Here is a 26270-nt window from a genome sequence, read left to right on the forward strand (position 1 = left end):
GTCCCTCTGAAACCGATACTGTGTCTTCATCGTCGATCGACATCTCCACAATCTCCTGGATCACCTATACTTCCGAAGTTTCTTATAGCCAGTCGGAGACTCCGACGCCAACCACTGATTATTACACGTCATCTTCAACCTCGACTTCAACGGGGTCTAGGAAATCCAGAGTCTCTCGGAGTCGTTCTTCCACACGTACCTGGTCTAGAACACTCACCATGTCCAGATCCTCGACCACGGACGGCTCCTCATATACGCCCACTAGTTCCGAAGAGTCGTCGTCAGCTACTGAAACTGGAACCTCTTCAGATTCTTCTTCGCTGGCCTCATACACACCTTCGTACACGGCATCTTCTACATATGATACCAGCAGTGTGCCTAGTGCTTCAGAGACTGATTCTGCAACATCCTCGTTGCCGTACTCGTTCAGCATCTCTTTCAGCTCGATTGAGACGACTTCAGACTCTTCCACACCCACGTCGTCTGCAGTCATAACTTTGCCTACACCCTCGCCAACCACGGAGAGCTATTCGTACTGGTCCTCCTCATTCAGCGAATCATCTACGGACTCTGAACTTGTTTCGTACACTGAGTCGGTAACTTCAGGCACGAGCAGCTTCGTCTTGCCTTCCGAGACGCCATCGGAGTCGTTGACTAGTGATTCTGGTACTACCGAGACGCCCGTCCCGACAGTAACACCCTCTGACACATCCTCTTCCGACTCTCCTATCACGTCTGTCAGCTCGACCAGCTCTGAGACCCCCGAAGTACCTAGCTCATCCATGTACAGCGAAACGGAGTACACCACCTTCCCCTCTTCCTCCACCGCCTCAGCATCTTCCAGTAGCGAGTCCAGCTCTGAGGTCGAGACTTCCTCTATCCTTACAGCCTCTGAGAGCTCTCTAAGCTCAACCTATACCGACGCCACCGCTACTTCCTTCCCGGTCGAGTCCTCGACCGCTTACCCCAGCAGCTCCACGTCGGGTTATTCCTACTGGACCCCTCCGGTCAGCTCGGTAACCAACACGGATGCTACCGCCTCCTCCTGGCCTGTAGATTCTAGCACCTACCTCACCAGCGCGACGAGCAGCCTCACACTCACGACCTTTGAGACGAGTGCCAGCTCCACCAAGAGTGGGTACGCGATGCCACCTGAGGTGACATACGAGGCGCAGAATGACAAAGTGAAGCGAGGCATGGTGAGTTTTCCATTGCTGCCTGATGTCCAAAAGGATGAGTACTAACTGTCTTGGTAGATGGGCATGTGGTTCATGTAATCTATACTGCACGACACTCACTCGGTTGGGCGATGTAAGCCCGTTGTGAGGCCGACTGGTGAAGCTACGACATGTCATTGCGTCTTTACCAAACAAACCACATTCACATTCTCTACTTTCCTTTACTGGTGTAGACATACCTTTTCCTTGTTGTTAATTCTCTTCACTTCTTTCCCTCACCACCCTCCCGCTGTGTCAATGATGTCTGGGCTGGGTCTTTAATAATCATGGCTGCAAGATCTTGGGTCATAGTTCAATACAACATGTGTTTCTTTAGACGCATCTCGCCGCCAATTGACGTGATGATTATCTGACATCGGCGATCATGATGTATTGTGATACAAATCGAATGAGCCTCCAGAATACTGCGCAATGACTTTGATGTCTCCAGTGCCTCCAAGAGCTCAACGGGCGAGCTTTGCCTCCAACGCACCATATTGCTAACCTCGTACCGAAGATGAGCACCCAGTGTTTTATAACGTCTTGCTAGGAGTTGTATCTTGAATATGCGCTGAGGTCGTCATGGCGGTGGTGCATGGGCCGTGGCATGTTCTGTCTGGACGAGAATCGGTATCGAAAAGCAATCGAGGGAAAGATGAGGAAGGCAGCGGAATAGTGAAGCGCAGTACAGGTATCGAGATCAACGTTGGCGAGGAAAGTCCTTCATCCAGCAGCGTCAGCAACGTAACCTCAACTGAACAAACATATCGTATCACCATCCATGAGAGCCATATTGTCGTCATTGAAACATTATTTCATTCATTCTGCCGTGACGATTAGGCGTCTTCTTACTCGGTGCAGCTATAGCAACGAAGCATGCCTCCTCGATGTCATTATGTGTCGTCCCTGATGTCCGTCGACGTCTTTACATCTTGCTCTTAGCCTCGCCCTTGAGCTCTTGGGTCTTGCCCTTGGCCTCACCCTTAAGCTCTTGAGCCTTGCCCTTAGCCTCGCCGGCCATCTCCTTTGCCTGGCCCTTGGCCTCGCCGGCGGTGTCGGGGGTGGCTTCCTTAACGGCGCCAGCGACTTCCTCTGTTCAAAAGGTGTTAGTGTTTGTTTTCTCATGGTGCTAGCGTAGCTGGCGTGCGCACTGTACGATGTCGTCATATTCTCGGCTGTTGAGAACAGAGAGCATCAGGCAGTGTAACGCAGATTGGATGTGTGAGGGACGGAGTGTGTACGTACCTCCCTTCTCAATGCCCTTTACAGCGGCACCGGAGATTGTCCTGTCGACAGCCTTGGCAGCATCCTTGATAGCTTCTACGGGGCTCTTGCGCGCGACGGGTGTGGTGCTGAAGAGGCGGGCCTGGCGGGCGATTTGTTGGCGGAACATGTTGATGGTGTTGTGTGTGGTGTTGGTGTTTCGAGGTGAAGTTGTTGGTAGAGGTGGGAGCGGTGGCAATTGAGTTGTTCGATGGGTTGTTAGATGAGGTTCCTTTGAGTGTGTGCGGAAGACAGCTTTAAAGGATGTGTGGACGTGGACTGAGCTGCTGTGCTATGACGTAGTTATGATCAGCCAATCGCGGATGTGGGTCCGCGTGTTGCCATGCATGCGCGAGGAACGTCGCGTTTACGGAATTCGCATGCCGGGGCATCACAAATTTTTACATGTGCATTATGTTATTGTGCACGATGTTGATTCATTACGATTACTTTTGCCGTACTAATTGGTATTATACTGCATGAGCTCAGGCTTAGTACAGCGCCTTCTGCCACCATGCACACCTAGCGTTCGCGTTGCTGTCGCGTACATCCTCGATGCCGGTAACGTTAAGCTCCAAGACGGTCGCATCCGGACCGTACATGTTGAACTGCTTCACGCCTGTAGCATCTGGCACACCATTCTCAGCGAAGCTGGTGATGAACTCCTGCAGAGCGATGGCAATGGTGGTGTTGGCAACACCTTGGAGCCCGGTGGAACCTGCACCGCCCTCAAAGTACGTGTACGGGATATCCTGACCATGAATAGCCGGGGGAACTGCGAAGAGATAGGAGTATGTCTTGTTTCCGTAAGCCCTGGAGAGGTAGTTGGTGTTGCACGTGAAGACTCCCTCGCTGACAATGAGGCTACCGCGCTCGAAGTTGTTGGTGTATGGTAGAGACCCGTCGAACACCGGGGGGTAGAGAGTCTTGGTAACATAATCGATGGAAGACTTTGGAGCGTTGGCGAAAGCGGACGAGATTTGATCTTCCAATGCAGCCTCGTTTGGAATGAAGAAGGGCGTGAAGAGGGCTCCTTCATTCGCATTGTGGCCGACCATTACGCGCACGTCCTTGTCAAATCGACCTTGTGCCAAAAGCTGAGCTGGCTGAAGAGGAGCGAAAAGACCATCCACGACCGGCCCGTAAGTGAATGTACCGTATGGGGAATCATAGGTGATCTGCTGAGCATTCGCAAGCATTACCTCTTCAGATGAGAGAGCCCGCAACTCTGCGAGGGAAGTGGTGTTGGTAAGAGTGAGGAACCTCTGGTAGACATCTTCCTGAGTGACAACAGAGGTTGTAGGTTGCCATCCAGGGCTCTGGGGTACGGCTTGCTGGAAAGGAGCAGATCCATTAGCACCACCGTATGCAGTAATCTGATGCATGATCGAGCCGCCTCCAGCGCTCTCACCAAATACAGTAACCTGTAGACATAAATCAGCACAAATCATAGATGCATGGACCAGTTCTGACTTACTCGGTTCTTATCACCTCCAAAGAGATGAATATTCTCCTGGACCCACTCAAGCGCAAATCGCTGATCGTACAAACCTAGGTTGGATACACCTCCTTCTGCTTGGTATGAAGGGCCACCCGTCCAGCCCAAAGCACCAAGGCGATAATTCATCGCAACGTAGATAACATCGCCATTGGACGAGTTGCCGGAGGCCGCGAGCAGACCCGCAGGGTTGTTGTTTTTCTCGCCTCCTGTGTAGCCGCCTCCGTAGATCCATACGAGAACAGGAGCCCCGTAGCCTTGCCCAGCTTTGCTAAGCACATCCTCGGGAACAAAAACATCCAAAAATAAGCAATCTTCAGACTCGCGGGGATCCGGTTGTGGGACCGGACTGGTAGCATTTGCTGGCATCACTGAATAAGTTGTGTTCGAAGCAGGAAGGCCGAGCGCATATCTGGCCAACGACTGTGCTGCGGCTGCAGACCAAGCGGGATTTGCCTGAGGGCATATTCTGTAGATGTTAGTATGATTGTATGGACTTCGGTTTCCTGTGGTGCTTACCTCGATGTCTCGCCAGTGTTGATAGATGACCTGTTTTCTGCTGGAGCCTGAGGTGGTGCAAACCTCAAGTCACCGACAGGTGGTGCAGCATACCGTATGTTGGAAAAGTTGTAGAAGTTGCCGGTGTCCTAATTGGGTCAATTAAAAAGGTGACATCGAGACTTTGATGATGGTATACGAACATTGAAGCCTGAAGCCTGGTAAATCTCGTAGCCCAGGTCGACTGTAGGTAATGAGGAGTTCTGTGCATATGCTGCACCTATTAAGGCTGCTGCTGCTGCTGCAAGTTGCAACATATCGGCGGACGGGATGAAAGTATGAATAGAGAAGTAACGACGAGGGCTACCCAGGTGTATATTCCAATTGCTCGGGACTCACGACGGTAGAGGAGATACAGCCGCGTACAAACGTGCAAGGAAGGCCCATCCATCAGGCACGGGTCGAGCATCCATATATACTCCTGTCATTTGCCCTAGTCCAGCCCGGCCAGCATCTCGTAATGCTGTCGCGATCACGCATAAGCCGCAGACACGTCCCGCCTCAGCCTAACGCAAACGACTCCACGTACACTGCGTAGTAATCGTCAACGGAGTCAAGCTCGCCTGCCGTGCCGGTGGCTTCGCCAGGCAATACACAAGTGCGTCATCGCGGTGGAACATTCGGCGACTAGCGGTGTCACTGATTCGCTCGCTGAGGCCTGGCGCGAGATACGGTCGATACGTGGCTAGCTGTGGCACAGCTGCTAGAACTCATCCACGTGCCTGGGGCTCTGGGAACCTCGCGGATTTTGTATGTACACAGTTGTAGACAATTTTGACTTCTGACAGGTAGAATTAAACTTTTTGAAACGTCGTTCGGTGTCCCGGTGAGATGGGAGCGGGAATGTCATCTCGGCTGTAACTGGCAAGACGGTCCGACGAGGATATTCCCCGCAAAAAGGAAGCAATGCTGGCAGGGTATCTTGCCGAGGCATCTCGACTGGCTATGCGATGCCTTCCGATGGCCTGGTAAGGCTGGTGTGAAAGAATGCGCGCAGTCCGCGGGGTACGTACCAAGATGGCGTACGGACGAAATTCTAGCCGTCGTAGATTCCCTAAACGCAATAGAGGTTCGTCAGGTATCCACCGTATCGCTTCGTCGCTAGGGGTACCATTGTTTTGTTCACGATCCAACGTGATCGCATGCAGAGGTAGTCGCGATTCGTACGTGTACCCTAAATGTAGGGGTTCAGCCTTCCTCGAGTCCACCTAGCGCCACGGGATACCCATGCAGCCATGGGTGCATCAAATAGGTGAGCTGTTGTTCGATATAGTATGCCAATAAGCGTCGCACCGAGACAACAACAATTTTCGTCACGGCCATTCGTAGATACTAGTGCATAAAATTAGGAAGGTGAACTGAGATGACGCCCAGCGCTCGAGAGGTGAGCAGGTGGTGGTCAGTGCACCGGCGGCTCCAGGGCTCTGGTGCTGGCTTGCGCTCAGCTAGCACCCAGGCTATCTTCAGTTCCTTATTACTCACACGACAGCCTACCTAGGTATATAGCCATTGGCCTTGAGCTGCTGATGATGTCTTAAAAGTGGACGGTGTCGGTGATGAGGTCCTGGTCAACTGACGCCCGTTTCATGCAACCACCACTCGGTGGAAGAGCCCAGAATTGTATCTTAGATACTGCTACACTGTCAGATTCTGGGTAGCCAAGCCTTTCGAATGTACCTGAAGATTTAAAATGGAAAAGCTAACTGAATGACTGAGATTATGTTGTCGTTCATGATGTTGCCGTGAAGATGCTTTCCAGTTCCTGCTCAAAGTATGTCACCGATTAGTCGTTCTTTCACTCTCGGACTGCTTTTACGAGCCCATAGAGTGTGTATCGCCATGTTATACATGGCAAATAATGAACCTTATTGCAAGCTCGACACCCAAGAAGGTCTCCGACCCGCATTGGCCGCCTATAAAACATCCGATCCAACCACCACGGCGAGCATTGACGCGACATTTCTAACGTCACCTTCTACCAGCCACCTTCAGTCGCTCCCCGAGCTACTTCACCATCCACCGTGGCTACTCGAACAGATAGTCGGTGACGTAATCGTATGCGGAGAACCACTCACAGGCTGGGGGCGTAATTGGTTCACAGTGCGAGTAAACATCCAAAAGAACTCGATGCAACAACATGGAAGAAGCGTTGTCAACAGAGTGGGAGCGGGATCATGTGTGGGTGGCGTTGTGGTATCCACTCAATCTCGAGACAGTACCATATAAGCCGCGCAAAGGAATGCCACTCCTCTCTTATCCTCACTCTAGTATACAAGTATCTTGGTGAAAGTGAAAGAAAGGTTCTCGCCATATTTGGGTTTTCCACGTAACTCGCGATGCGCGTGATGGATCAAACACCCGGATGCACCTGCCTTTTCCTGAACCTTCCGCGCTCCGACGTACACGCAAACCTCTGCTGCAATTGGCCCTTATCAGCTCTCCCTACTCTGTTGGCTAACGACGTTCTTGATTACTCACAGTCAGCTACACGTTCCAAAAAAATGAGCTCCGAACCTCACCCTCATCAAGACGTGAAGGTGAGTAAGTTTCTACGGCTTCAGGAACCATCAAATAACAGAAACGAGCGTCGTATGAGTAGGCGCGACATCCCTGAAATGCCCAGGGGCTATAATGCCCAATACACCTTCGACTTCAACGATATCAAAAAGCGCATTCTCTCCAACGCACGTGCATATTACGCGCATCGCTTCCCTGAAGCGCAACGCTACGACTTCATCACCTCATCCATCCCGCCGACCGACAGCCGAGATAGCAAAGAATACAGGGGCGGGCTGATTGTATACCCTGATCCGAAGTCAAACGACTGGGTGATGCTGTATAAGAGCCACTCCTGGCCAGCCGTAGAAGATACGGCGTTTGAGATCAAGTCCTGGCTTGAAGAGAAAATGAGGGCTGTGTTTGACAAGACGAACGAAGGCGAGAAGTGGGCCGGAACAAAGAACAAGTCTAAGGACGAACTGTCAGGCAGTGAGAGAAAGTCTACTGCGGGCGAGGACCAGATGGAGGATGTGGAAACTGCGGAGGACAGCTCCAAGTCGACAGATACTACTGCTGGCGATAGAGGTGACGGTACTGGCACCGGCGACAAAGGCGAAGATAAGGAGGTTCCGAAACAACCAGAAGACTCCACTGCTGGCGACCAAGCCGAGGCTGCAAGCGACACCACCATACCAATTCGGAAACGTAAGTCAGCCGCGGATGAAGAGAAGGACCGAAAGAAAAGCATGAAGAATGACGAGGAGCAGCGTGTCTTTGTTGGCGAAAAAGATGACCCGCCTACTAAAGAAGAGAAGAAGGGTCCTGTCGATCCTGTCGTGGTTCCGACCGAGTTGAAGCTTCCGCCGACCACTGAGAAGTAGTCTCAGCTCCTTCGCCACCCTTGGGTGACGTACAGAGTGGATGAATCAGTGGTTGTTTGACGGGCGATATAGCGCTGGCGTATTGGGCAGTGTGCGGAAGTACTTGTGTCTAGATAGAATCATGGCCATCCTCCAGTCTCACATATCCGTCCTGCTTACCCATCTACAACTTCGCCTTCAAGTCCTTACCACCTTTACCACTCCCGCCCTGCTCACTAAATCGATAAACAATATCCTCAAACCCATCCGCGGCGAATACATACAGCCAGACCAAGTTCTCTTTTCCCGCGTTGTAGATACCATGCTCCGCATCCCCCGGTATGAATACCACCGACCCCTTCTCAACCTCATACTCTTGCTCCTCAATACAAACCATCCCAGTACTAGAAACAACGTGGTAAATCTCTGCGTGCGTATGGCGATGCAACTTCAGAAACCCCACATCGCCCAAAGACTCCGGACTCTGCAGAGATGGACTTGGGATCCCAGAATCGCTCGTGGAAGAAGACGCGGGGCAAGCCACAACCCTTCCAGGCGGACATGTCGCAACACCCACCGTGAACGTATCCGTCTCAGTCTTCTCATTCGAAACCAGCGTTTTCCACGTCACATTGCCTCCTGTGCTGGGATCGGGGAAGCCTTCGGGTGCCATTTTGGCTATTTGTGCGGCATGCAGGACTAGAGGTTTGACAGGTCGCTTCGAGGCTGTGGAACGCATGGTGGTGTATGTTGTGTGACTGTTGATGAAGTGCGACTTTTGCTTTGGCAGGGGAGGTGCTATCCGGGGAGAGCGGTAGACTGCACGCGCGGCGCGGATGCATGCAAGGTACGTTTGGACGATGGGAGTCGGAGATGGGCGTACGACATTGCGGATGTGCGGGTTGAAGGGGGTATACATATGCATATGCATGTACTGTCGCTTCGTAACCTCTCGCGACTTGCATCATCAGAGAAAGGCATTTCTTGCTGCTACGTCTTCTTGACATAGGTCATGTGGGGTTAGAGGGGTAGCTTGGGAGCCACACTCGGGATTGAAGTTCTAAGTCTTGCCTAGTTCGCGTCGTCAAGGGCGTATGAGAAGTTCGATCGTTTCGTGCCCGCTTCGGGCTGTCGTGATAGTTTGGCGACGGCCCGGCGGCTGCTGTTGTGCTACCGCATTCTCTGCTGTCAGGCCACATGGCATCTGTCGTAGCGACCGCCGTTGAGCCTGACTCCCCTTAGACGCATGCAGAGCATTTCGGGATATGCTGGGGTTTGATAGACTTTATTGAAAGAACATCGGGTTGCGGTTTGTCGACCTGAATACCTACCTAGAAAAGCATTGATCAACGCAACCAAGGGACGCGGAAAGTCACCGCAGGAGCAGAACTAGAGTCGGGATCCGGTCTCTTGCGTCGGTACTACCCGAGCTGGCATATCTGTATATCGATTGTATACTGCTGTTGAAGGTAGGTCACATCGTTGATGATGTGGTAGGCATGGGAGTGACATCCTAACGTACCCAGGTACTATCGTATTCTGCCTACCACATCTCCAGGTCAGATCGCTGACACCAAGGTATACCCACTGTATAGACTCATAACTTTTATGAGGATGGTCATGGTTATCGTGAGATAAGAGGCCGCCGTGGTCTCGCTGCTTACGGCCGTTATTACGATTTGCCTACATCGGCTGCCATGTAGGGTTCAGGCGGAGACGCAGCTAGTCGTTGATGCCCGAGGCAGCCAAAGTCATCCGACCATGCGACATGGTTCGCATAGCTGTCACTGTGTCAACTCGTCGATGTCGCAGGGTTCGCCTGGCGTTCTGATGGGCGCTGTGCACGGTTGCTGTCCACGTTGATGCGGTCTGTCGCGAATGCACACTGACGGCATGGCGCAGACTATATCGTAGACTACTTATCCATAGCGGCGACACAAGCGCTACGACATTGGATTTCGCGCAGTGGTTGCACGATCGAATCTTGAGTATACACCCACAAACCATGATCGTGGTTGCGAGTCAAGCAACTGTCATCATGGCTAGCCTGCGAGTCGCCCTTCTAGAATCAGCCCTTTCTGACTGGCTTCTTTATCAGCGGTCCGGCAAATCCGCCGCGTTTCAGAGTTTATCCCTCGTGGCCATGTGGCTTGGACCGGGCCTCGTACCATGCCTGTCGTGTTTACCGATGCCCGAACGCTGGGAAAGCTAAGGCCAATCTGTTCTGCATCTCATCATGCGCATGGCCGTCCAGTTTCGCTCCTGACAACTCCACCTCCCTACCCAACGTCTCTCGCCTACACTTTTTGTGCTACCAAAGGATGCTGCAGTCTTTATTGCGATAATGAGGTTTCAGACGTTGACGTAACGCAACGAAAACGCGCGCTGAGCGCTGCCGCTTCCACGAGGCTGTGTTTAGCCTGGATTGGCCGATCGCGATATGGCCATGGAGAAGTTTCAGAGAGGCCACCCAGCGCCCGAGCGGGTGAGGAACCGATCGGGATCTGGGACTGTGACGGGGGACAAGGCGATCGCGAAGAAGAGATCGAGTTTGGGCAGGGCGGCAGGTGGCTTTCAGAGTAGATTTCTTGCGTCGCTACGGAGTAAGAGGAAGAGTGGTGCAGACGAGGAGCTAGAGCCCAGCCCCTCGAGGTACGTACCGTGTCCACTTCACACACTGGGGAACACCACTGATCATCGCAACACAGCCCGTTTCTAGATGCATTGTTTCGGTTGCCAGATGAACTCCACATTTACATGCTGCGCGAGCTGTGCGTCTCGGATCTGCTTGCTTTGAGGAGAACGTCCCGCGTGCTCAACATGCTTGTGACAGAGAACGCACCTGCGATTGTGCGCTACTGGGTGAAGAACCGGCTCGGCAATCTTCATCTACAACTTTATCCGGCTCCAAGACCGGACGCGATCGACTTCCCGTTCTTACTCACTATGAGACGGCGACACATAGCGTCCATCAGGTTGACACGTCAGCTTGCCAATCACCTTGTAGGGGAGCCAACCGAACAGAGGCAGCTGTGGACATCAGTGTATGAGAGGATGCTGCCCCTGGTCTTTGGGGTAGGCTACTTTCTAGATGAACATCGACGACTACTTCTGGAAAGAGATCTCGGCCACATTCGACCACGCTCCCGTATTGGCTATCACGTCCGTACGACGGGTGGTATCGGTAGCCAAGAAAGGAAGATCTTGAAGAACCTGGACGCACCACTTCGACTTCAGTACTTCTACATGTACTGTTTCATTGTGCAGGTGCTGCTTCGAAAGCTGAGACCTTGCAGTCGTGCTGGAGCAGTGGAAAAGTTCCTGCGGGGATTTTCAAACCAGCCAGCCTGTTCAGAGGATGTGGCCTTCTTCCTCATACTTGGTGGCATTGGGCAAGTTGCGAAGCTCCTCGCTTGCCCGGTATATAGCGAGCGGCGAAGATATCTCCTAACGTATAGAGCTCACATGTCGCCGCATACGAGTAAATGCTGGAGAAAGCACTGGAAGGATGCTGGTGTGGTTTCACCTGCGTTACTAGACGATATTCCTTGTACACAGATTGGCATAACACAGCTTGATCAGGTCTGGGCTCCACTGATAGCCCAGATGATGGAGACGGGGGCGAGAGACTTTACAGAACAGGAAAGGATACGCTACGAGGAGCTGAAGATATCGAAGAAGTTCATCAACGAAGTAATGGGGTATGACATCCTGCGAGGTCGGGCAGCTGACGGAGGAGAGTTGGATGATGAGCACGAGCCATGATAGCGAGTTAGCATGTACAGTACCAAGAGAAGACATTGTAGCGGCCAAACTCTGCACCTTCCTCTGTAAGAATTGACATATGTCGGTTGCCGTGCAATTTCCGCTTTGCAGCGGTTGTTGAGGCTTGTACCTGCTGGCTTGGCTTAGTTTCTGCTTCACGATGCCACCAACGGCGACGAGCCCGCAAATATTACGTACTGGTCCGGTCGCGTAGCGCGCTATGATTTCTAGCTGATCATGAAGGCCGACGGCAACTATGGACCCTGCAGCTGTCACCTAGCCGAGCGAGCAGGTGTTGCATGCGGCCAGCTTCTGTATGTTCTAACTAAAAGCTTGACATGGCGGTATATTGTGCTTGACCTTAACAGGAGGGTGTTAAGCATACCCACTCTGCTCTGGACTCTGTACAGCTCAGCACTCGGTCGAAGTGCATTCTGCCATATAGGATGCCTATTTGGGTCGGCAGAGGGCCGTCATCGGCAGACGTGTATATTGCAGTCCCCGGATTTTTTCCATTGCAATTTTCCAGCGTCCGGGTAAGTGGCGGTTAAGAGGGCCAGAATCAGACGACAGAGGCTCGAGACCCTGTAGTGGTTGGCGCAAAGGCCGAGCAGGCAGGTCGTCGTTGGAGAGGCCCACTTGGCAGCTTCCATGGCTTCCATAGGCGCCCGTGCGTGTCTTCTGGAAAGCGACGAGCGCTCGTCTGGTCTGGCGTCGGCCGATTGAGAGGCGAGGCCAGGGCCAATGGGGTACTCGACGGACTTTGCCGCCCGCGTCAATAGAGAGGCGGACAATTATTCTGCAAGTATCGCTCCACCTCATCCCACCATTGACGGGGCCAGGAGGGCGCAGAGTCTGAGGCGGGCATGACAGAGGTACCGTACGTGTTTCAGGCGATGTGTGATTGGCGGGCGTCACTGGGAGCGCTGCGTCCGTGGCAGATTGGGAATGACGTGCAACGGGCAGCGACAAAAGCAACGCGACGCGCACAAGGTGAACGTTGGGGGCGCTGATCGGTAGTGGAAGAGGCAGTCGCATCCCCTCTGGATCGGGAAGTGGCGCATGGTTCAGCGTGCAGGCGCGACCGGAGGGCGATGCACGGGGCGCGGGCTGCGTCATTGGTGGCCGATGCAACTCGAGCGACGCTCTGCATGCATGGGCCGTCCGCTCGTGTGCCTGTAACACGGCGGCATCCTTCCATCACACACGGCGCACTCGTCCAGGCACGCCCGCTGGAAGCAGTGCTGGGTGCGCGCTGCCGTCGGCTGCCCCCAGGCCGTGTCACACAGGCGTGCAGGCCGTCTAACTGTCAAGTGTGTGCTGTAACGAGCCTGTGGCTGGGCGGCCAATGGCGCGCTGCTGATACTGACCGCAACAACAGGCCGCATTCACCCCGGCCGCAGTAGCGTCGGCTCTTGCAAAGATGCTCCGCTGCCCCCGTAATTGCTCCCAGGAATCCTCGCCATGATGTGAGCTAAATCCGCCAGGTCCTCGGCGCCGTGCGTGTCTCCAGGGCCTAAGTATGCCCCTTCGATGCCGTGCAGAGTGCCAGTCGAGTCCTAGCGCTGTGCTGTAAGCCCGTTCCATATAATCCTACGAGCCCGGCCCAACGTTTGCGACCAACACCACGATCCCCATCCGAGTGCCACTCCACCCGCGCCATCTTCACACGCGACCTCGCCACCCTTTGTCTTCTGAAACCTGTGTACCGGTGCCTGGCGATAGCTGTCTCCTGCCACTCACAGCCCATCCACCACCACACCAGAGCAGCCCGGTCCCGACGAGCGCGGCAACTACTCCCCTCTGGGCTATCGATTGTCAGCTGAGCCACAACCCCGACCCACCACCACCCAGAGCGACCACCATGAGACGGTAGAGATAAGACAGAGAGCAGGAACCATGGACTTTACGGTAAGTTCCCGCGCGCTTACACTCGTCGGCCATGTCACGAGCCCGGCTAACGCGACCTCAGATCTCCCTCGCACACTTCTGCGAGACCCACGGTCCGACATCCATCATCTGCACCCAGGCCTCGACCTCGCCCTGCGGCTCCTGCAACCCATGTGTGACGCCGCCTTCCGAAGAGCCGCATTCGGCCTACTCCTACAACGGCCTGTACGATCAGCCCACCACCCTCAAGCTTAACGCGCGCCTGCCACAGCTCACCTCGCCCTTCGAGTCGCCGCCCAACAGCCCGCGCTCCCCCACGCACAACCCATACTTTCCGAGCTTTCCCTCCTCTTCCGGCAGTAGTTTTGGCGGACGGAGAACCAGCAGCACCATCGACTCCGACTCGGACGCCTGCGAGAACTGCCAGATGGTAGTGCCCCAGAAGTACAGCGACAAGATCCCCAACGGCGCTCCTGGTAGTCCCACGAAAGACGGGCGAGGAAGAAACGGCAGCCCGGTACTGCGTAGCTCCCAGAACTACCCCGTGCGACGACCAGTGTCCCGGGACGACCTCAGTAGCACGGATTCGTCCGATGTCTCAGACACAGAGCAGTCGACTTCCTACCAGAGCGGCGCCTCGGGCTCGTTCCCAGACTCAATACCTCCCTCACCAATGCTCGTGTCGAGAGGCATACACACCCACACATTGAACTACATCTCCACCAGTCAGCCGCAGTCGCCCAGCACCTACTCGCTCTTGCGACGCACCTGCATCCGTACATTGTCCACCGAGGTCCTTCCCCTTAGCAAGCCGTCTGGGCCCATCATGTTCGGAGACTCAGTCGCTGGCTACACCATCGCGTACGTGTTTCGTCTGCAGGATCCGCGGTCGCGAGGAGCTAAGCGCACCTACGCCTTCATCGCCATGGCCGGTCGCGATTACCGGAGAGCCACAAAGGCCATGGTGAAGATCATCGAAGCCTTTGAGGGCATCGCCAACCGGATCATCTCCCTGGCTGATAGAGTCCTTGAACGTGAGAGTGCAGCTTCCCAGGTCCTGTCACGTCCCACCACCGCCATATCTGGAAACACACCTCCTCTTGGAACCTCCGCCTCTTCCATGCCACCCAACTTCTCTGCACCGCACAAAGAACGGACCTTCTCCACGACGAGCACCCCCAACTTCCGCAACATCACACCTGTGTCCTCTTTCCTGTCCGCCAAGAAGGTTGACCCAGATGGCTTTCCCCGTGTGTCTCGCGACGTGATGAAGGCAAAGAGCCTCGTCGAGATCGTCGGTCAGGAGAACTTCTTTGTCGACCTCCATGGACTCTTCTGCCATCTTCTGCACTCTCTCATCAAGCAGTTCGGTTGATGCATCCCTTCCACGTCGCTTTGCTTCGTTCATACGTCTTTTCCTTCCTTGTATGTCTTTCTATTGTTTTATGTCGTGCGTTACAGCGTCTTCGTCCATTATACAGTGCGGTTAAGCACAGGCGTTGGGGCAGGTGTGATTGCTTTAAAAGACCTTCGAGTCGTCAGAGCTCAAGTAGCTTTATACCCTTTTGAGATACCCCAGGCTTCTCTTTCTGTCGTTGGGATCGAGTAGTACACATTAGACGTGGACTCATCTTTACAATGGCGTTTCGGGGTGAGTAATCGGGGACGAGAGGAGGTGTTCACGATGGTACGGTCGTTGCTAGGATATGACCATGATGTTGATGGCGTGATTGCCGCGATGGATTAGGTGATGGTAGTCTAGCCTGTTTGTAGAACGAAACTGCACAATACCGTTTACCTATTGTTCTTTGACGTGTTTTGTTGTTTGCTAGTGTGGTACTGCTTCAAGTCCAAGAGGGAGTATGTGAATATGCGTGACACCATCACGGTGCTATCAAGTAAAGGTCAAAGGTAAAGGTGAGTTGCAAGCACGCGAACTGAACGCCTGACGTTTGGGAGAGAGTCACTACCTAGGTATCAGCTCATCACAAGAGATGCCCTCAAGGCAGACGCGTCCCAAAGCAGACGAGGCAGACGAGCAAACGTGGTGTGCGCTTTTCTGGTTAGCGCAGGCACGCATGAGGCTGAACACGTGGAAGCCGCGAGCGACAACATTGAATGCTCTTTACCATATCCACCCAGTCGCAGTAACTATATCCATGGGGTATGCTCTAATGACAGATGCAAAATTTCATCACTCTCACACGAGCATCGCGGCTTACTTGCCACGAAAAGAATTCCACGATAAATCGCTTATGCCTGCTCGCTCCACCACCGTCTCCGCATTATGCACGACACGCAAAACTGGTCCACATTTCGCGTTCCGCTTTCCGGTCCCAAGCTTGGAAAAAGATTATCCAGAAGCATCGAGATTCGCAGATCAAACTACCTAGTGATGCGTCATACCGGGTAAAATCCCCTTGGAAGTCAACGATGTGTGATGTCATAGGTGTGGTGGATCGTCAAACAGCGCTTGAACAACGCGCTTCCACGGCCAGTGATTAAATGGTAGCAGAAGCAACGTCTCCGCATCGTTTGATAGGACGCATTATTATTCTTGATCAATTAAGGCTTTTATTTCCGCAGCCCACGCGGCAGCAGGGCCAAAGCCAAGTTTAAGTGCCCGAAAGCCAAGTTTTTGGAAGTTTGGCAACCCGTTTGGGATGCAGCATCGTTTGATAATGCTCGTTCAAGATGCTCAGTTGCTGATAGGGCAGATATGCAGATATGATGTGGCTTGTGGTTCTCCATGACGACTCCCATAATCATGCCCCGCGGCTTCCTCTGCGGATTCCGAGAACCTACTTAAGACTTGCCTACCTTCCAAGGTCGTGGCGTCGTCACCTTTACAAGCCTCAATACGCTACGATAATCACTACAGTTCTTAAACCACTAAGTCTACGCCACGATCCGTACAAGCCGCACCTGTAAGACTACCAATCTAGATCGCACCAGTCTCCCGCTTATACTCGTCATCCAGACATCTAGCCTTCCCGCACTTCACAAGGTTAAGACAAGATGAACTCCATCCCAGGAAATGCTTCCCAAGGACCCACCAGCCAGGACACATCGACGACGGGTGTTCAGCAGAACCAAGCGCAGCGCGAAGACTACCTCGACAAGGGTCTCGACGCCGCAGAGAAGAAGTTCGGGGGCGCCGCGGGTCAGGATACTCAGAAGAATCGGGGTGTTAATGAGAAGATTGTAAGTTTGGGCCTTGCTAGCTTTCAAGATGCATGAACTCAATATACTAACGTTCACACAGACCGATGGCGCTCGTAACATGTTCGAAAAAGCAACCGGCAAGGACGTCCCCGACAAAGTCTCCAACTAAACGCACCTCGACACTCAAAGAGACGATGCACAAGTTGGATGACAAGTGGAACAAGTGTCGGCCGTACATTGAGAGGATCAATGGAACGATTGTCCCGTTGAGGTCGCGCAGTTTGGACGAACAGGCACAGGACCACGAACTTGATCATCAGAGGACATTTGAGCAGCAGAGAGTGCAGCAACAGCCTGTCGCAACGGCGCACTGAACATGCTTTGTACATATATCTACGACCCTGAATGAAGCTTTACGATTCGAATTACAACTTGGACATGCCTTCACATGCGCAGCATATTTTGGTTGACATGCATGACGTCATGTCACACCGCTCCCACGCTGCCCCTCGCGCCTTCTGCATGCCATCACATACATGCTCTCAACCGTCTGTCAACCAGGTCAATCTCACCAGTTCGCCCCTCCACAAACTCTACTCTCCGTAAAAGAACGCTCTACGTAGCCAAGCTTCAGCGGCCCGAAAAGCCAAGTTTTTTGCACGATCGAGCTAAGAATGCACGCGATGCACCACGATGCATACTCTCCTGCAACCTACTCCGGTACAATATTGAATGGCCGCAACACCGCCTATTGAGCCAGCCCATCACGACACCTGCAAACCGCAACGTGAGCTGACATAGCAGAAAAGCAAACGTCACTAGAGGCGCAGTAGACCACGCGGTCATGAAGCCGGAGGTCTAGATGCTCTTTCCTCAGCTTGCAAATCGTGGCGGTGCGATATGAGTGATTAGCCTGCGCCTTCCATTGGCCACCCACCTGAGAAGAGCGTGATAACGAGTTAAGGTTTCACAGAACAAGGGTCCAGGTGAGGGAAGCGTGGACAAGCGCATAAAAAGAGCATTGACTCACGGCCCTTTTCCTTGCGATCGACTCGACTGTTTACTCACCTCACCGTTCTGCTTCATCCTCCACTACACCATCAACTGTCCATCGCGCAATACTACTCCATCTCACAACCGTCATCGCACATATACCCAACAAGTCTACCACACCCTCCCCAACCCGCAGACATGAACAACCCCAACCATGGCGGTGGTGCCGGTGCCGGAGGCCAGGATTACCTCGACAAGGCCTTCAACGCCGGAGCCAAGAAGTTCGGCGGCGCGCAGGGTCAGAAGATTGCTGCGAACCGTGGTATGAGCGAGAAGATTGTAAGTTCAGACACTCCACTGTATTTGCTTCGTGATTAGCAGTAGTGCGCGAGGTGTTGGTTGCAGTTTGTTGAGGGTGAGAGCTAACGAGGTGAAAACTAGACCGACGGCATGCGCAAGGCGTACGAGAAGGTCACTGGCAAGAAGGTTAATCCCAAGTACTCCAACTAGGCGGGATTACTCTTGCGATGGTTCTGCGACTGCTCGGGTCCGCTTGAGCAGTGCGGGGAGATGATGGTTTTCCGGGTCAGCACGGCGGGCTGAGTAATGATTGCGGGCAGGCATGGATGTGGGAAAATTGATCAGAACAGATATGATGGATATGATACCCAGGAATGAAATTCAAGGCTTATTGCAAGATGAGCATGCGTTGTCAAGTGAGACAGGTCTGCGCTGTCGGGTAAATGTGAAGTGTGAAGTGTCTTAGATTCCTACATCGGACACATGCATCGCCATGCTCAACACCACAAATGCCATCGTGACAGACCGGGCTTCAACTACTGGATGCCCGCACAGCATGCGCAACCCTTCCGATAGTCCCGTCGCCTCAAACCTTCAATCGCAAACCCACAGGCCTATCCAGCCAGCTCAACCCTCCTTCTCAACAACGCCCGCGCCTCCGTCTCACTCAGAAGCTCCAATCCCAAGTCCTCCAGCACATCCCTCGCAGATTGATTATCCGCAAAAAGCCGCCTCTCCACCTCCCAGAGCCCAAGTTCCCCTCCTCCCTCAACCCCAGACGCTGTGTCACGGGTGGAATTTGCTTTTTGCGGAGCATCATGCACCTCGTCACCGTCTTCTGCGGCCCAAGCTCCCGTGTCCCAGTCCTCGTCTTCTTCGCCACCGTCGTCATCCCGGCCCGTTGCAGTATCAACTTGCGAGGCTGAAGTGCCTTTTACGGGTAATCCGACGATTTTGACGCCTTCGAGACATTTGGCTAAGCCCGCTTCGGCAACCCCTGGACCAACGTGCTTGTCCACGACTCGGCAAACAGCCGCGAGGTCAGCGTGTAGCTGGGCAGCTCCCTGAGTAGAGAAACGATACCGACTGAGCACATTCTCCCACAGCGTCGTCGAGATGGTGGTCAAGACGGCCCGAGTGATGCGGCGCAATGGCGCAGATGCTAGAGCTCGCGAAAGGAATGCTAGCGTGCTACGTAGGTAGGTAAGTAATGGGTCGATTTCTGCAGTTGGTGACAGTTCTGTGGCGGTCGAGGCTGAAGCGGAGGGTCCGCTAAGAGTTGCCCACGGGTTGCTAAAAGCAAATATTAGTAGGTGGGATTAGGAAGTATAGGGTTTTGGATCTGGATCCACAGGGCAGGGGTCCAGATCTGGATACGTACATGTGCCGATATGGACGCAGCGCCTCACGCACATTGCTGTTGAGTGTGTCGATGATAATCTTCTCACTGCGTTCACGGAGGCGCGCGTACCACGATGCCGTCTCGTCAAAGAGGGAACCGCCATCGACGTCGTCACTTTCAACGTTCTTGGATGTGCGTTCCGCGACGTCGGCCACGCTCATGGTACCAATATTGCTAGTCTGGCCACGAGCACGATCTTGTAGACCTTCCCAGATATCGAGGAAGAACTACAGAACAAAGGGGTTAGCTGAAGTTCGGGTCACACAGAAATCATGCAAGTGAGAGCCTACCACGTCGTCGCTCCAGTCACGCATGGCCCGTTCGAGATAGTCAGCACTGCCATACGTCTTGCAAAGGCGCTCCAGTCCCTCGACGCCAAGCAGCTTCTCCTGTTCCTCCTTGGTCACACCGCCCATAGCGCGGCCCAGTGACGTGGTCATGGAGAGATACGCTTCCAGATTGCTCTGCAGCCTTTCGTGGAGTTTGTCGAAAATGGCAATCTGTATGTCAATCAGGAAGGTGAGCTTCTGGCTGAAGGATGTCAAGGGTCTGTATCGATCTGCAATGCATTGCTGATTAGCGACGCATCTGGAAAGGAGGGGTAGGCGAGGACATGCCGGTTATGGTTTCGAGCAGGTCGTTCACGCGGATCGCTCCCTTGGTAGGCTTGGTGGCTTTGGGATCGACGCTCTCGTAGTCGAGATCACCAAAGTCTGGAGCCTCGACGATGTTCTGATAGCGAGACAGAGCGACTGCGGATGTTAGCGACCCGACATTTCTCCGTTGGGTAAAGGGCCAACGTACAGTCTTTTTCGACCTGCAGCCATCGGCCAAACCAGTCGCCCTGAACAAGGAACTCCCATGATAAGCCCTTCCACCCGTCGACGCCATAGCCGCCGTCATATCCCCAGGTGTCTCTGATGGTCGTGTCAAAGCTCATTATCTCGTGCATGAGGTGGCTGAGCAGCTGGGGCTGGCCCGCGACCTGGGGCAGTAGCGAGCCAATCTTGGAGCGCAGCATGGGCAGTAGGGCGGTTATGAAGGCGGACATGGCATCGATGTAGACGGGGTTAAGCGCAAGATCGGTGCCGCGGAAGTGACGCAGCAAGACAGGTTGTACATGGTCACTGACGAATGCGCTGTAGTCGTTCAAAAGCGTGGTAATGTGCGAGAGAAAGTACTCGGGCCTATCAATGCGGTTCGTGGGCTTGTCGCCGTCGAAGTGGTAGCGGAAGCGCATCTCGAGCGGCTGCACGAGCACCTCGATGGGGAAGAGGACGGGCGGGAGCTTGACCTTGTCGCCCGGCCCGCTGGCATAGCTCATGCCCTGCAGCTCGGGCAGCTGCAGATCGAGCAGCTTCACGATGGCGGTCTCCCATTCCTCCTGCAGCGGGCTGGGTATGGCGGCCCTGGGCGTGGGCCAGTGTATCTTCTTGAGGGTGCGGTCGAGGTCTTGGGCGAAGGCGTCGAGGATCTTGGTGCGCAGGGCTTGGGCGATGGTGTTGACGTGGTGGAGCAGCTGGGGCGCGGCGCCCTCGGCGTCGTCTTGCAGGTTGACGAGGCGGGTGTGCAGTGCGCGCAGCTGCTTGTAGGGCGCGAGGGCGGCTTCATTGGACGTCTGGAGCTGCGCCTGGGCTTGCTTGCTGCGCGGAATCAGCTGACTGAGGCCGTATCGGACACGGGGGCTGTCCTACCTCAGAACGTCGACGTCCGCCAGCAGTTGCACGTATCCGTTGGCGACGTCCAGGCGGTGCAGCGTGTCGAGGACCTGCTCGAAGCGGGGCACGGCCTCGTCGCTCGTCTCGGAGGCGGTGATGACCAGCAGGCGGCGGTCAATGTCGGCCTGCTCGTGGGTGAAGCGGTCGGCGGCGCGCGTGAGGTCGCCATGGTGCGAATGCGAGGCTTCCTTGGCCGTGTGCAGGTCGCGCTGTGCGTCGTCGAGCTGCTGGCGGAGGAGCCCATGCTGCGAGTTCAGCGTGGCCAATAGGGCGTCGAGGCCGTCGAGGTCAGCGGCATTCTGGAGCTTGTCGTCGAGGTAGTCGGCGACGCGAGTCTGGTTGTCGTCCATCTCGTACGATCAACGGGCGGTGGTGGGCGTTGGAGTGCGCCTAGGCACTTCGCGTCGGTACGGGCTGCCCTGGTGTGGCGACGTCGGCGCCCGCCCTGGCAGCTGGAGCCTCGGTGGCCGGCCTGTGCGCCCTCCCACGATTCTCGTCCTGCGCCACCGATCGATCATCCCAGCCGATTCTCAGATCCAGCAAGATCCAACCGTGCGTCAGGCCACTATTGGAGAACGTCCTTAATCCACCTACTGCCGTGACCCACGCCCTGCAAACCTCTGTACCGCTGCAAAGAAGGCCCAGGCGGTTCTGTTCCGCCGCTGTCTATTTACTGCCTGTCCTGCCCTGCACTGCTGCGTGCGCACTGCAGACCTCTCCCCGCCCAATAGCCGAAGTTGCGAAACTTTTTGTGTTGCGCCGCTGCCGTCATCGCCAGCCGCCATGCCCAAGGAACACAAGAAGCGCGGCCGCCGCGACGACCAGAAGAAGCGCAAGCGGGACCAGGACGACGATGCGAGTGCAAAGCGCTTCAAGAAAGAGGACATCGACCAGCTCGAAGCCGAAAACCCTGCCCAGCATGTCCCCGAGCATGACGTCGCCCGCCCGGATGCGACGCCCTTCTACGGAATGCTCGACGAGCAGGAGCAGGAGTACTTCAAGAAAGCCGACGAGATGCTCGAGCTGAACCAGTTTGAGAGCTCTGAGGACCGCGACATCTTCCTCGCCAGCGTCTGGAAGGAGGCCGACGGGAAGGAACTGAAAATCGCCAACAGCCAGACGTCGCGCCTGCTCGAACGCCTGATCCTGCTTTCCTCGCCCGACCAGCTCAAGGGCCTGTTCCAGAAGTTCAGCGGAAAGTGCGTACTGAATCGCTCCTTCCCCATTCAACCTGCTAACCCGTCGCAGCTTCCTCAACCTGGTCCAGAACCGATTTGCGTCCCACTGCTGCGAAGCCCTCTTCATACAAGCTGCGCCTGTCGTCACCCAAGAGACTGCTACCAAACCGGAGAAGCTTGCAACACCCCCGTCGTCAGACCCCGACCAAGTCCTCGTCTCCATGGAGAATTTGTTCCTGTACACGCTGGGCGAGCTGGAGGGCTACATGGGTTTTCTAATGACCGACAAGTATGCATCGCACGTACTGAGAGTACTACTCGTCATTCTATCGGGCGCCCCGCTGGAAAAACAGAACAAGTCGGCTATGCAGAGCAAGAAGAAGGAAAAGGTCACCGTCTCAGGCGCAGAGAAGGAGCAGGAACGTCTACTCGAAGAAAGGGCCGTCCCCGAAAGCTTTTCCGAGGCCCTGGAAAAGGTCATCAGCGAGAGTGTCTCGGGCATTGAGTCGCACTACCTCCGTACCCTAACCACACACCCACTCGGCAGCCCCACTCTACAACTGCTGCTCAAGCTGGAGCTCTCCCACTTCGGCAAGTCGCGCGCCAAGGACGAAAAGTCCATCATCCACCGACTTCTCCCAGACAATCCTATCGCGGAAGGAACAGAAAGCGCCATCCTGATCAACGGGCTTGTGTACGACACCATTGGCTCCCGACTACTGGAAGTCATCATCGAGAATGCGCCCGGAAAGGTATTCAAGTCCATTTACGGAGAGTTCTTCAAGGAACGTATGGGTACGCTGGCTCGCAACGAGATCGCAGCCTATGTCGTCGGAAAGATCATGGAAAGACTTGGCAAGGACGACCTAGAAGAAGCCATGCGTCAAATAGTGGATCAGATCCCCAGCTTGGTAGAACGCGGTCGGACGGGAGTTATCAAGACACTGATCGAGCGATGCGTCGCTCGTGACATCGACTGTTCGCCTATCAAGGCTCAACTGGAGACTGCATACGCCGGCTCCAACGGCTTCGAAGTCACACGCATTCTCAAGCTCAGTGAGGAAGATGGCAAGCCCCGTGCTAAACATGAGCACTCACCCGAGAAGGTTCACGGGTCACTCCTGGCACAAACCATGATGACCGTGGATGGGCCCCTCGGCCAACTTGTCTTTGACTCTCTGGCCAACCTGTCCCCTGAACTTGCCGTTCAGCTCGCTCGCGACTCTACGGCGTCACGGACGCTTCAAGCGGCCCTAATGTCCAAGAACGCTTCCGTCATCTTTCGCCGAAAAATGATACAACAGTTCTATGGCAAGATTGGTGAACTTGCACTTGATCCTGCTGCATCCCATGTCATCGACGCCATCTGGCACGGTACAGCTGGCCTCGCTTTCATCCGCGAGCGCATCGCGGAAGAGTTGGCCGAGAACGAGAACTCGCTTCGCGAATCCTTCGTCGGGCGTGCGGTCTGGCGAAATTGGCGCATGGATCTCTACAAACGCAAACGCGGCGACTGGGTCACACAATCACGCTACACCGCCGGCAATGACGGATTCCAAAGCTTCCCCGAGTCCAACGGCGACGCAACACCCCCACAAAACCATCGGGCGGGAAGACATCTGACAGCTATCGAGTTGGCAAGGCAGAAGCATGCCGCTGCGAAAGCCTCACAAGCCAAGGACGGCAAAAAGCCGAAGAAGGGGAGTCACACGACAAACAGCAGTGTCAGCAGCGGAAGCAGCAGCAAGGCCAAGAGCCTTGTTGCGCAATAATAGTCACATTATACATCATGTACAGGAATTTCTTTTGTCAGCACGGTTCGCTGAGAATGAGGCATCGTTTAACGGCGTTTTCCGAGCTGGGCTTAGGGCTTAGGTGGGCCTGTCACGCATTTTTCTGATTCGACGACTCTAGATACCTTTTAGTGGCATACTTGCATGAGAACAGTTTTGCTTTAGGAATGTGGCTTGTACCCCGAGCAGAAAGAATCGATGACTCCATGTTCGTCATTGCTAATTGTTCGGCGCTAACGCCGACTACTTGGCCATCTTTGTTTGTGTTTGTGACTTCTACACTCATCATTCCCTGAAGTACGAGCACTCAAGGCCCCATAAAAGCTTCCTGCCTTATCATAATATAGTTCGTACACACGCTTCTCGCAATGTCATCCCCACAAGAGGGTGAAAGCCTCCGTCGCGCCGAGGAAGTCAAAGACGTAAGTGACTCGGAAGGCCATTCCGATTGTTCCGACATGTCCCTGAACTCCCATCGCGCCTCTCATTTATCGGATCCAGACAGGGATCTAAATATACAGTAGAGACATCCGTTAACAGCAGAACCAGCTTCTCGATTCTATCCAAGAGCTGATAATACCCTTCATCCGCTCAGCCGACGAAGACGCGGCAACAAAACACACAGGCCATGGACTGAAAATTGAAGGTGGCGGGCCGAGAACCGCGTTAGTAGAACACCACCCGCCCAAGAAGCTAGAGTCCATTCTCAAAGAAGAGCTGGAGATCAACGATGGTAAGACCGGTAAAGATGGCCTGGTCAAGCTCGTGGAGAGTATCTTGAAGTACTCTGTCAACACATGGGATCAAGGGTTTTTGGACAAGCTGTATGCGAGTACGAATGCTGTGGGAGTGGTCAGCGAACTGGTATTGGCCGTACTGAACACCAACGTATGTCTTGCTTCATATTCTGTACTTGAGGCATCATTAACACACAGCAGTCACACGTCTACCAAGTCTCACCCGTCCTAACCCTGGTCGAAAAGCGAACGACAAAGTACCTAGCAACACTATTCGGCCTCCCCACCTCCACCTCAGGAGGCATCTCGCAACCCGGCGGCAGCGCCTCAAACAGCTCCGCCATAGTAATCGCGCGAAACACACTCTACCCCGAGACCAAAACCGACGGCAACGGCTCCCACAAATTCACCATCTTCACCTCAGCCCACGGCCACTACTCCGTCGAAAAAGCCGCCAACCTCTTCGGCCTCGGCTCCAAGAACGTCATCGCCGTCCCCGTCGACGACCGCGGCTGCATGATCCCGTCTGAATTCGAACGCTGCGTAAAAGAAAGCAAAGACCGCGGCGAAACACCCTTCTTCCTCAATGCAACAGCCGGGACAACCGTTCAGGGCTCTTTCGACCCATTCCCTGCTCTCAGCAAGATCTGCAAGGAACAGAATCTCTGGTTCCACATCGATGGCTCATGGGGCGGCAGCGTGGTCTTCAACGAGAAGTACCGGGAATCGAGGCTCAAGGGCGCTGAACTCGCGGACAGTATCGCTATCAACCCGCACAAGATGCTCGGCGTACCAATGACTTGTTCTTTCCTCCTTGCTCGCGACATGAACACGTTCTATCGCGCACTCACGCTGCCAGCGGGCTACCTCTTCCACAACGCGCCTGGTACCGACGCAGCGGATATTTACGACCTCGCTGATCTGACACCTCAATGTGGTCGGCGCGCCGATAGCTTGAAGATGTTCCTTGCGCTGCAATACTACGGCCCGCAGCACTTTAGCGATTTGGTCGCTCGTGGATACGAGAACGGGGAGTATCTTTTGAGCAAACTCAAGGAGAGTGGCAATTTCAAGACGATTAGCCCGGAGCCGTTGCCGTGTCTGCAGGTGTGCTTCTATTACGCAAAGGGTGGGCAGTTGAAAGAGGACGCGGACGCGAATAGTAAGGCGACGACGGAGATTGCTAATAGGCTTATTAGCAGAGGCTTCATGATTGACTTTGCGCCGGGCGAGAAGGGCAAGTTCTTTAGGGTTGTAGTGAACGGGGGGTTGATCAAAGGCACGTTGGATGGGCTTGTCAAGGCGTTGGAAGAGACGGCTGCGGACTTGGGATACTGAACATGTCACGATGAGGAAGAGGAGATGGCAAAAGTCACATAAGCGATTAGGGTCAAGTCATCGTAATGAAAAGCATTCATTCATTTGAGAATTGGA

At 54.3% G+C, this 26270-nt stretch overlaps 11 protein-coding genes across 11 annotated transcripts; 7 read left to right on the plus strand and 4 right to left on the minus strand.

Moving 5' to 3' along the window:
- Positions 1 to 121: 121 nt before the first annotated feature.
- J4E92_004370 (uncharacterized protein) lies at positions 122 to 1198 on the minus strand (the record flags this gene model as incomplete). Its single annotated transcript, XM_051495760.1, has 3 exons — positions 122 to 526; positions 590 to 913; positions 1103 to 1198. The coding sequence occupies 3 exons, from the start codon at positions 1196 to 1198 to the stop codon at positions 122 to 124; spliced, it is 825 nt and encodes a 274-aa protein (XP_051353600.1).
- Positions 1199 to 2142: 944 nt separating this feature from the next.
- On the minus strand, positions 2143 to 2610 carry J4E92_004371 (uncharacterized protein; the record flags this gene model as incomplete). The annotated part of the gene is made up of 2 exons (XM_051495761.1): positions 2143 to 2309; positions 2463 to 2610. The coding sequence occupies 2 exons, from the start codon at positions 2608 to 2610 to the stop codon at positions 2143 to 2145; spliced, it is 315 nt and encodes a 104-aa protein (XP_051353601.1).
- Positions 2611 to 2971: 361 nt separating this feature from the next.
- Positions 2972 to 4793, minus strand: J4E92_004372 (uncharacterized protein; the record flags this gene model as incomplete). The annotated part of the gene is made up of 4 exons (XM_051495762.1): positions 2972 to 3904; positions 3958 to 4447; positions 4498 to 4625; positions 4680 to 4793. 4 exons carry the CDS (start codon positions 4791 to 4793, stop codon positions 2972 to 2974), a joined length of 1665 nt encoding a protein of 554 aa, XP_051353602.1.
- A 2358-nt stretch (positions 4794 to 7151) lies between these two features.
- On the plus strand, positions 7152 to 7916 carry J4E92_004373 (uncharacterized protein; the record flags this gene model as incomplete). The annotated part of the gene is made up of 1 exon (XM_051495763.1): positions 7152 to 7916. The coding sequence occupies one exon, from the start codon at positions 7152 to 7154 to the stop codon at positions 7914 to 7916; it is 765 nt and encodes a 254-aa protein (XP_051353603.1).
- A 2736-nt stretch (positions 7917 to 10652) lies between these two features.
- J4E92_004374 (uncharacterized protein) lies at positions 10653 to 11660 on the plus strand (the record flags this gene model as incomplete). The annotated part of the gene is made up of 1 exon (XM_051495764.1): positions 10653 to 11660. The coding sequence occupies one exon, from the start codon at positions 10653 to 10655 to the stop codon at positions 11658 to 11660; it is 1008 nt and encodes a 335-aa protein (XP_051353604.1).
- A 1899-nt stretch (positions 11661 to 13559) lies between these two features.
- Positions 13560 to 14925, plus strand: J4E92_004375 (uncharacterized protein; the record flags this gene model as incomplete). The annotated part of the gene is made up of 2 exons (XM_051495765.1): positions 13560 to 13571; positions 13633 to 14925. 2 exons carry the CDS (start codon positions 13560 to 13562, stop codon positions 14923 to 14925), a joined length of 1305 nt encoding a protein of 434 aa, XP_051353605.1.
- Positions 14926 to 16568: 1643 nt separating this feature from the next.
- J4E92_004376 (uncharacterized protein) lies at positions 16569 to 16884 on the plus strand (the record flags this gene model as incomplete). The annotated part of the gene is made up of 2 exons (XM_051495766.1): positions 16569 to 16754; positions 16816 to 16884. The coding sequence occupies 2 exons, from the start codon at positions 16569 to 16571 to the stop codon at positions 16882 to 16884; spliced, it is 255 nt and encodes an 84-aa protein (XP_051353606.1).
- A 1022-nt stretch (positions 16885 to 17906) lies between these two features.
- Positions 17907 to 18218, plus strand: J4E92_004377 (uncharacterized protein; the record flags this gene model as incomplete). The annotated part of the gene is made up of 2 exons (XM_051495767.1): positions 17907 to 18047; positions 18150 to 18218. 2 exons carry the CDS (start codon positions 17907 to 17909, stop codon positions 18216 to 18218), a joined length of 210 nt encoding a protein of 69 aa, XP_051353607.1.
- Positions 18219 to 18622: 404 nt separating this feature from the next.
- J4E92_004378 (uncharacterized protein) lies at positions 18623 to 21478 on the minus strand (the record flags this gene model as incomplete). The annotated part of the gene is made up of 6 exons (XM_051495768.1): positions 18623 to 19301; positions 19390 to 19637; positions 19701 to 19969; positions 20028 to 20162; positions 20215 to 21053; positions 21105 to 21478. 6 exons carry the CDS (start codon positions 21476 to 21478, stop codon positions 18623 to 18625), a joined length of 2544 nt encoding a protein of 847 aa, XP_051353608.1.
- A 433-nt stretch (positions 21479 to 21911) lies between these two features.
- Positions 21912 to 24078, plus strand: NOP9 (Nucleolar protein 9; the record flags this gene model as incomplete). The annotated part of the gene is made up of 2 exons (XM_051495769.1): positions 21912 to 22327; positions 22377 to 24078. The coding sequence occupies 2 exons, from the start codon at positions 21912 to 21914 to the stop codon at positions 24076 to 24078; spliced, it is 2118 nt and encodes a 705-aa protein (XP_051353609.1).
- A 389-nt stretch (positions 24079 to 24467) lies between these two features.
- J4E92_004380 (uncharacterized protein) lies at positions 24468 to 26174 on the plus strand (the record flags this gene model as incomplete). Its single annotated transcript, XM_051495770.1, has 3 exons — positions 24468 to 24521; positions 24649 to 24987; positions 25038 to 26174. The coding sequence occupies 3 exons, from the start codon at positions 24468 to 24470 to the stop codon at positions 26172 to 26174; spliced, it is 1530 nt and encodes a 509-aa protein (XP_051353610.1).
- Between the last annotated feature and the right edge of the window lie 96 nt (positions 26175 to 26270).

Source organism: Alternaria infectoria, assembly GCF_024043175.1.
Source record: "Alternaria infectoria strain BMP 0036 chromosome Unknown scaffold_6, whole genome shotgun sequence".
Taxonomy (NCBI): Eukaryota; Fungi; Ascomycota; class Dothideomycetes; order Pleosporales; family Pleosporaceae; genus Alternaria; species Alternaria infectoria.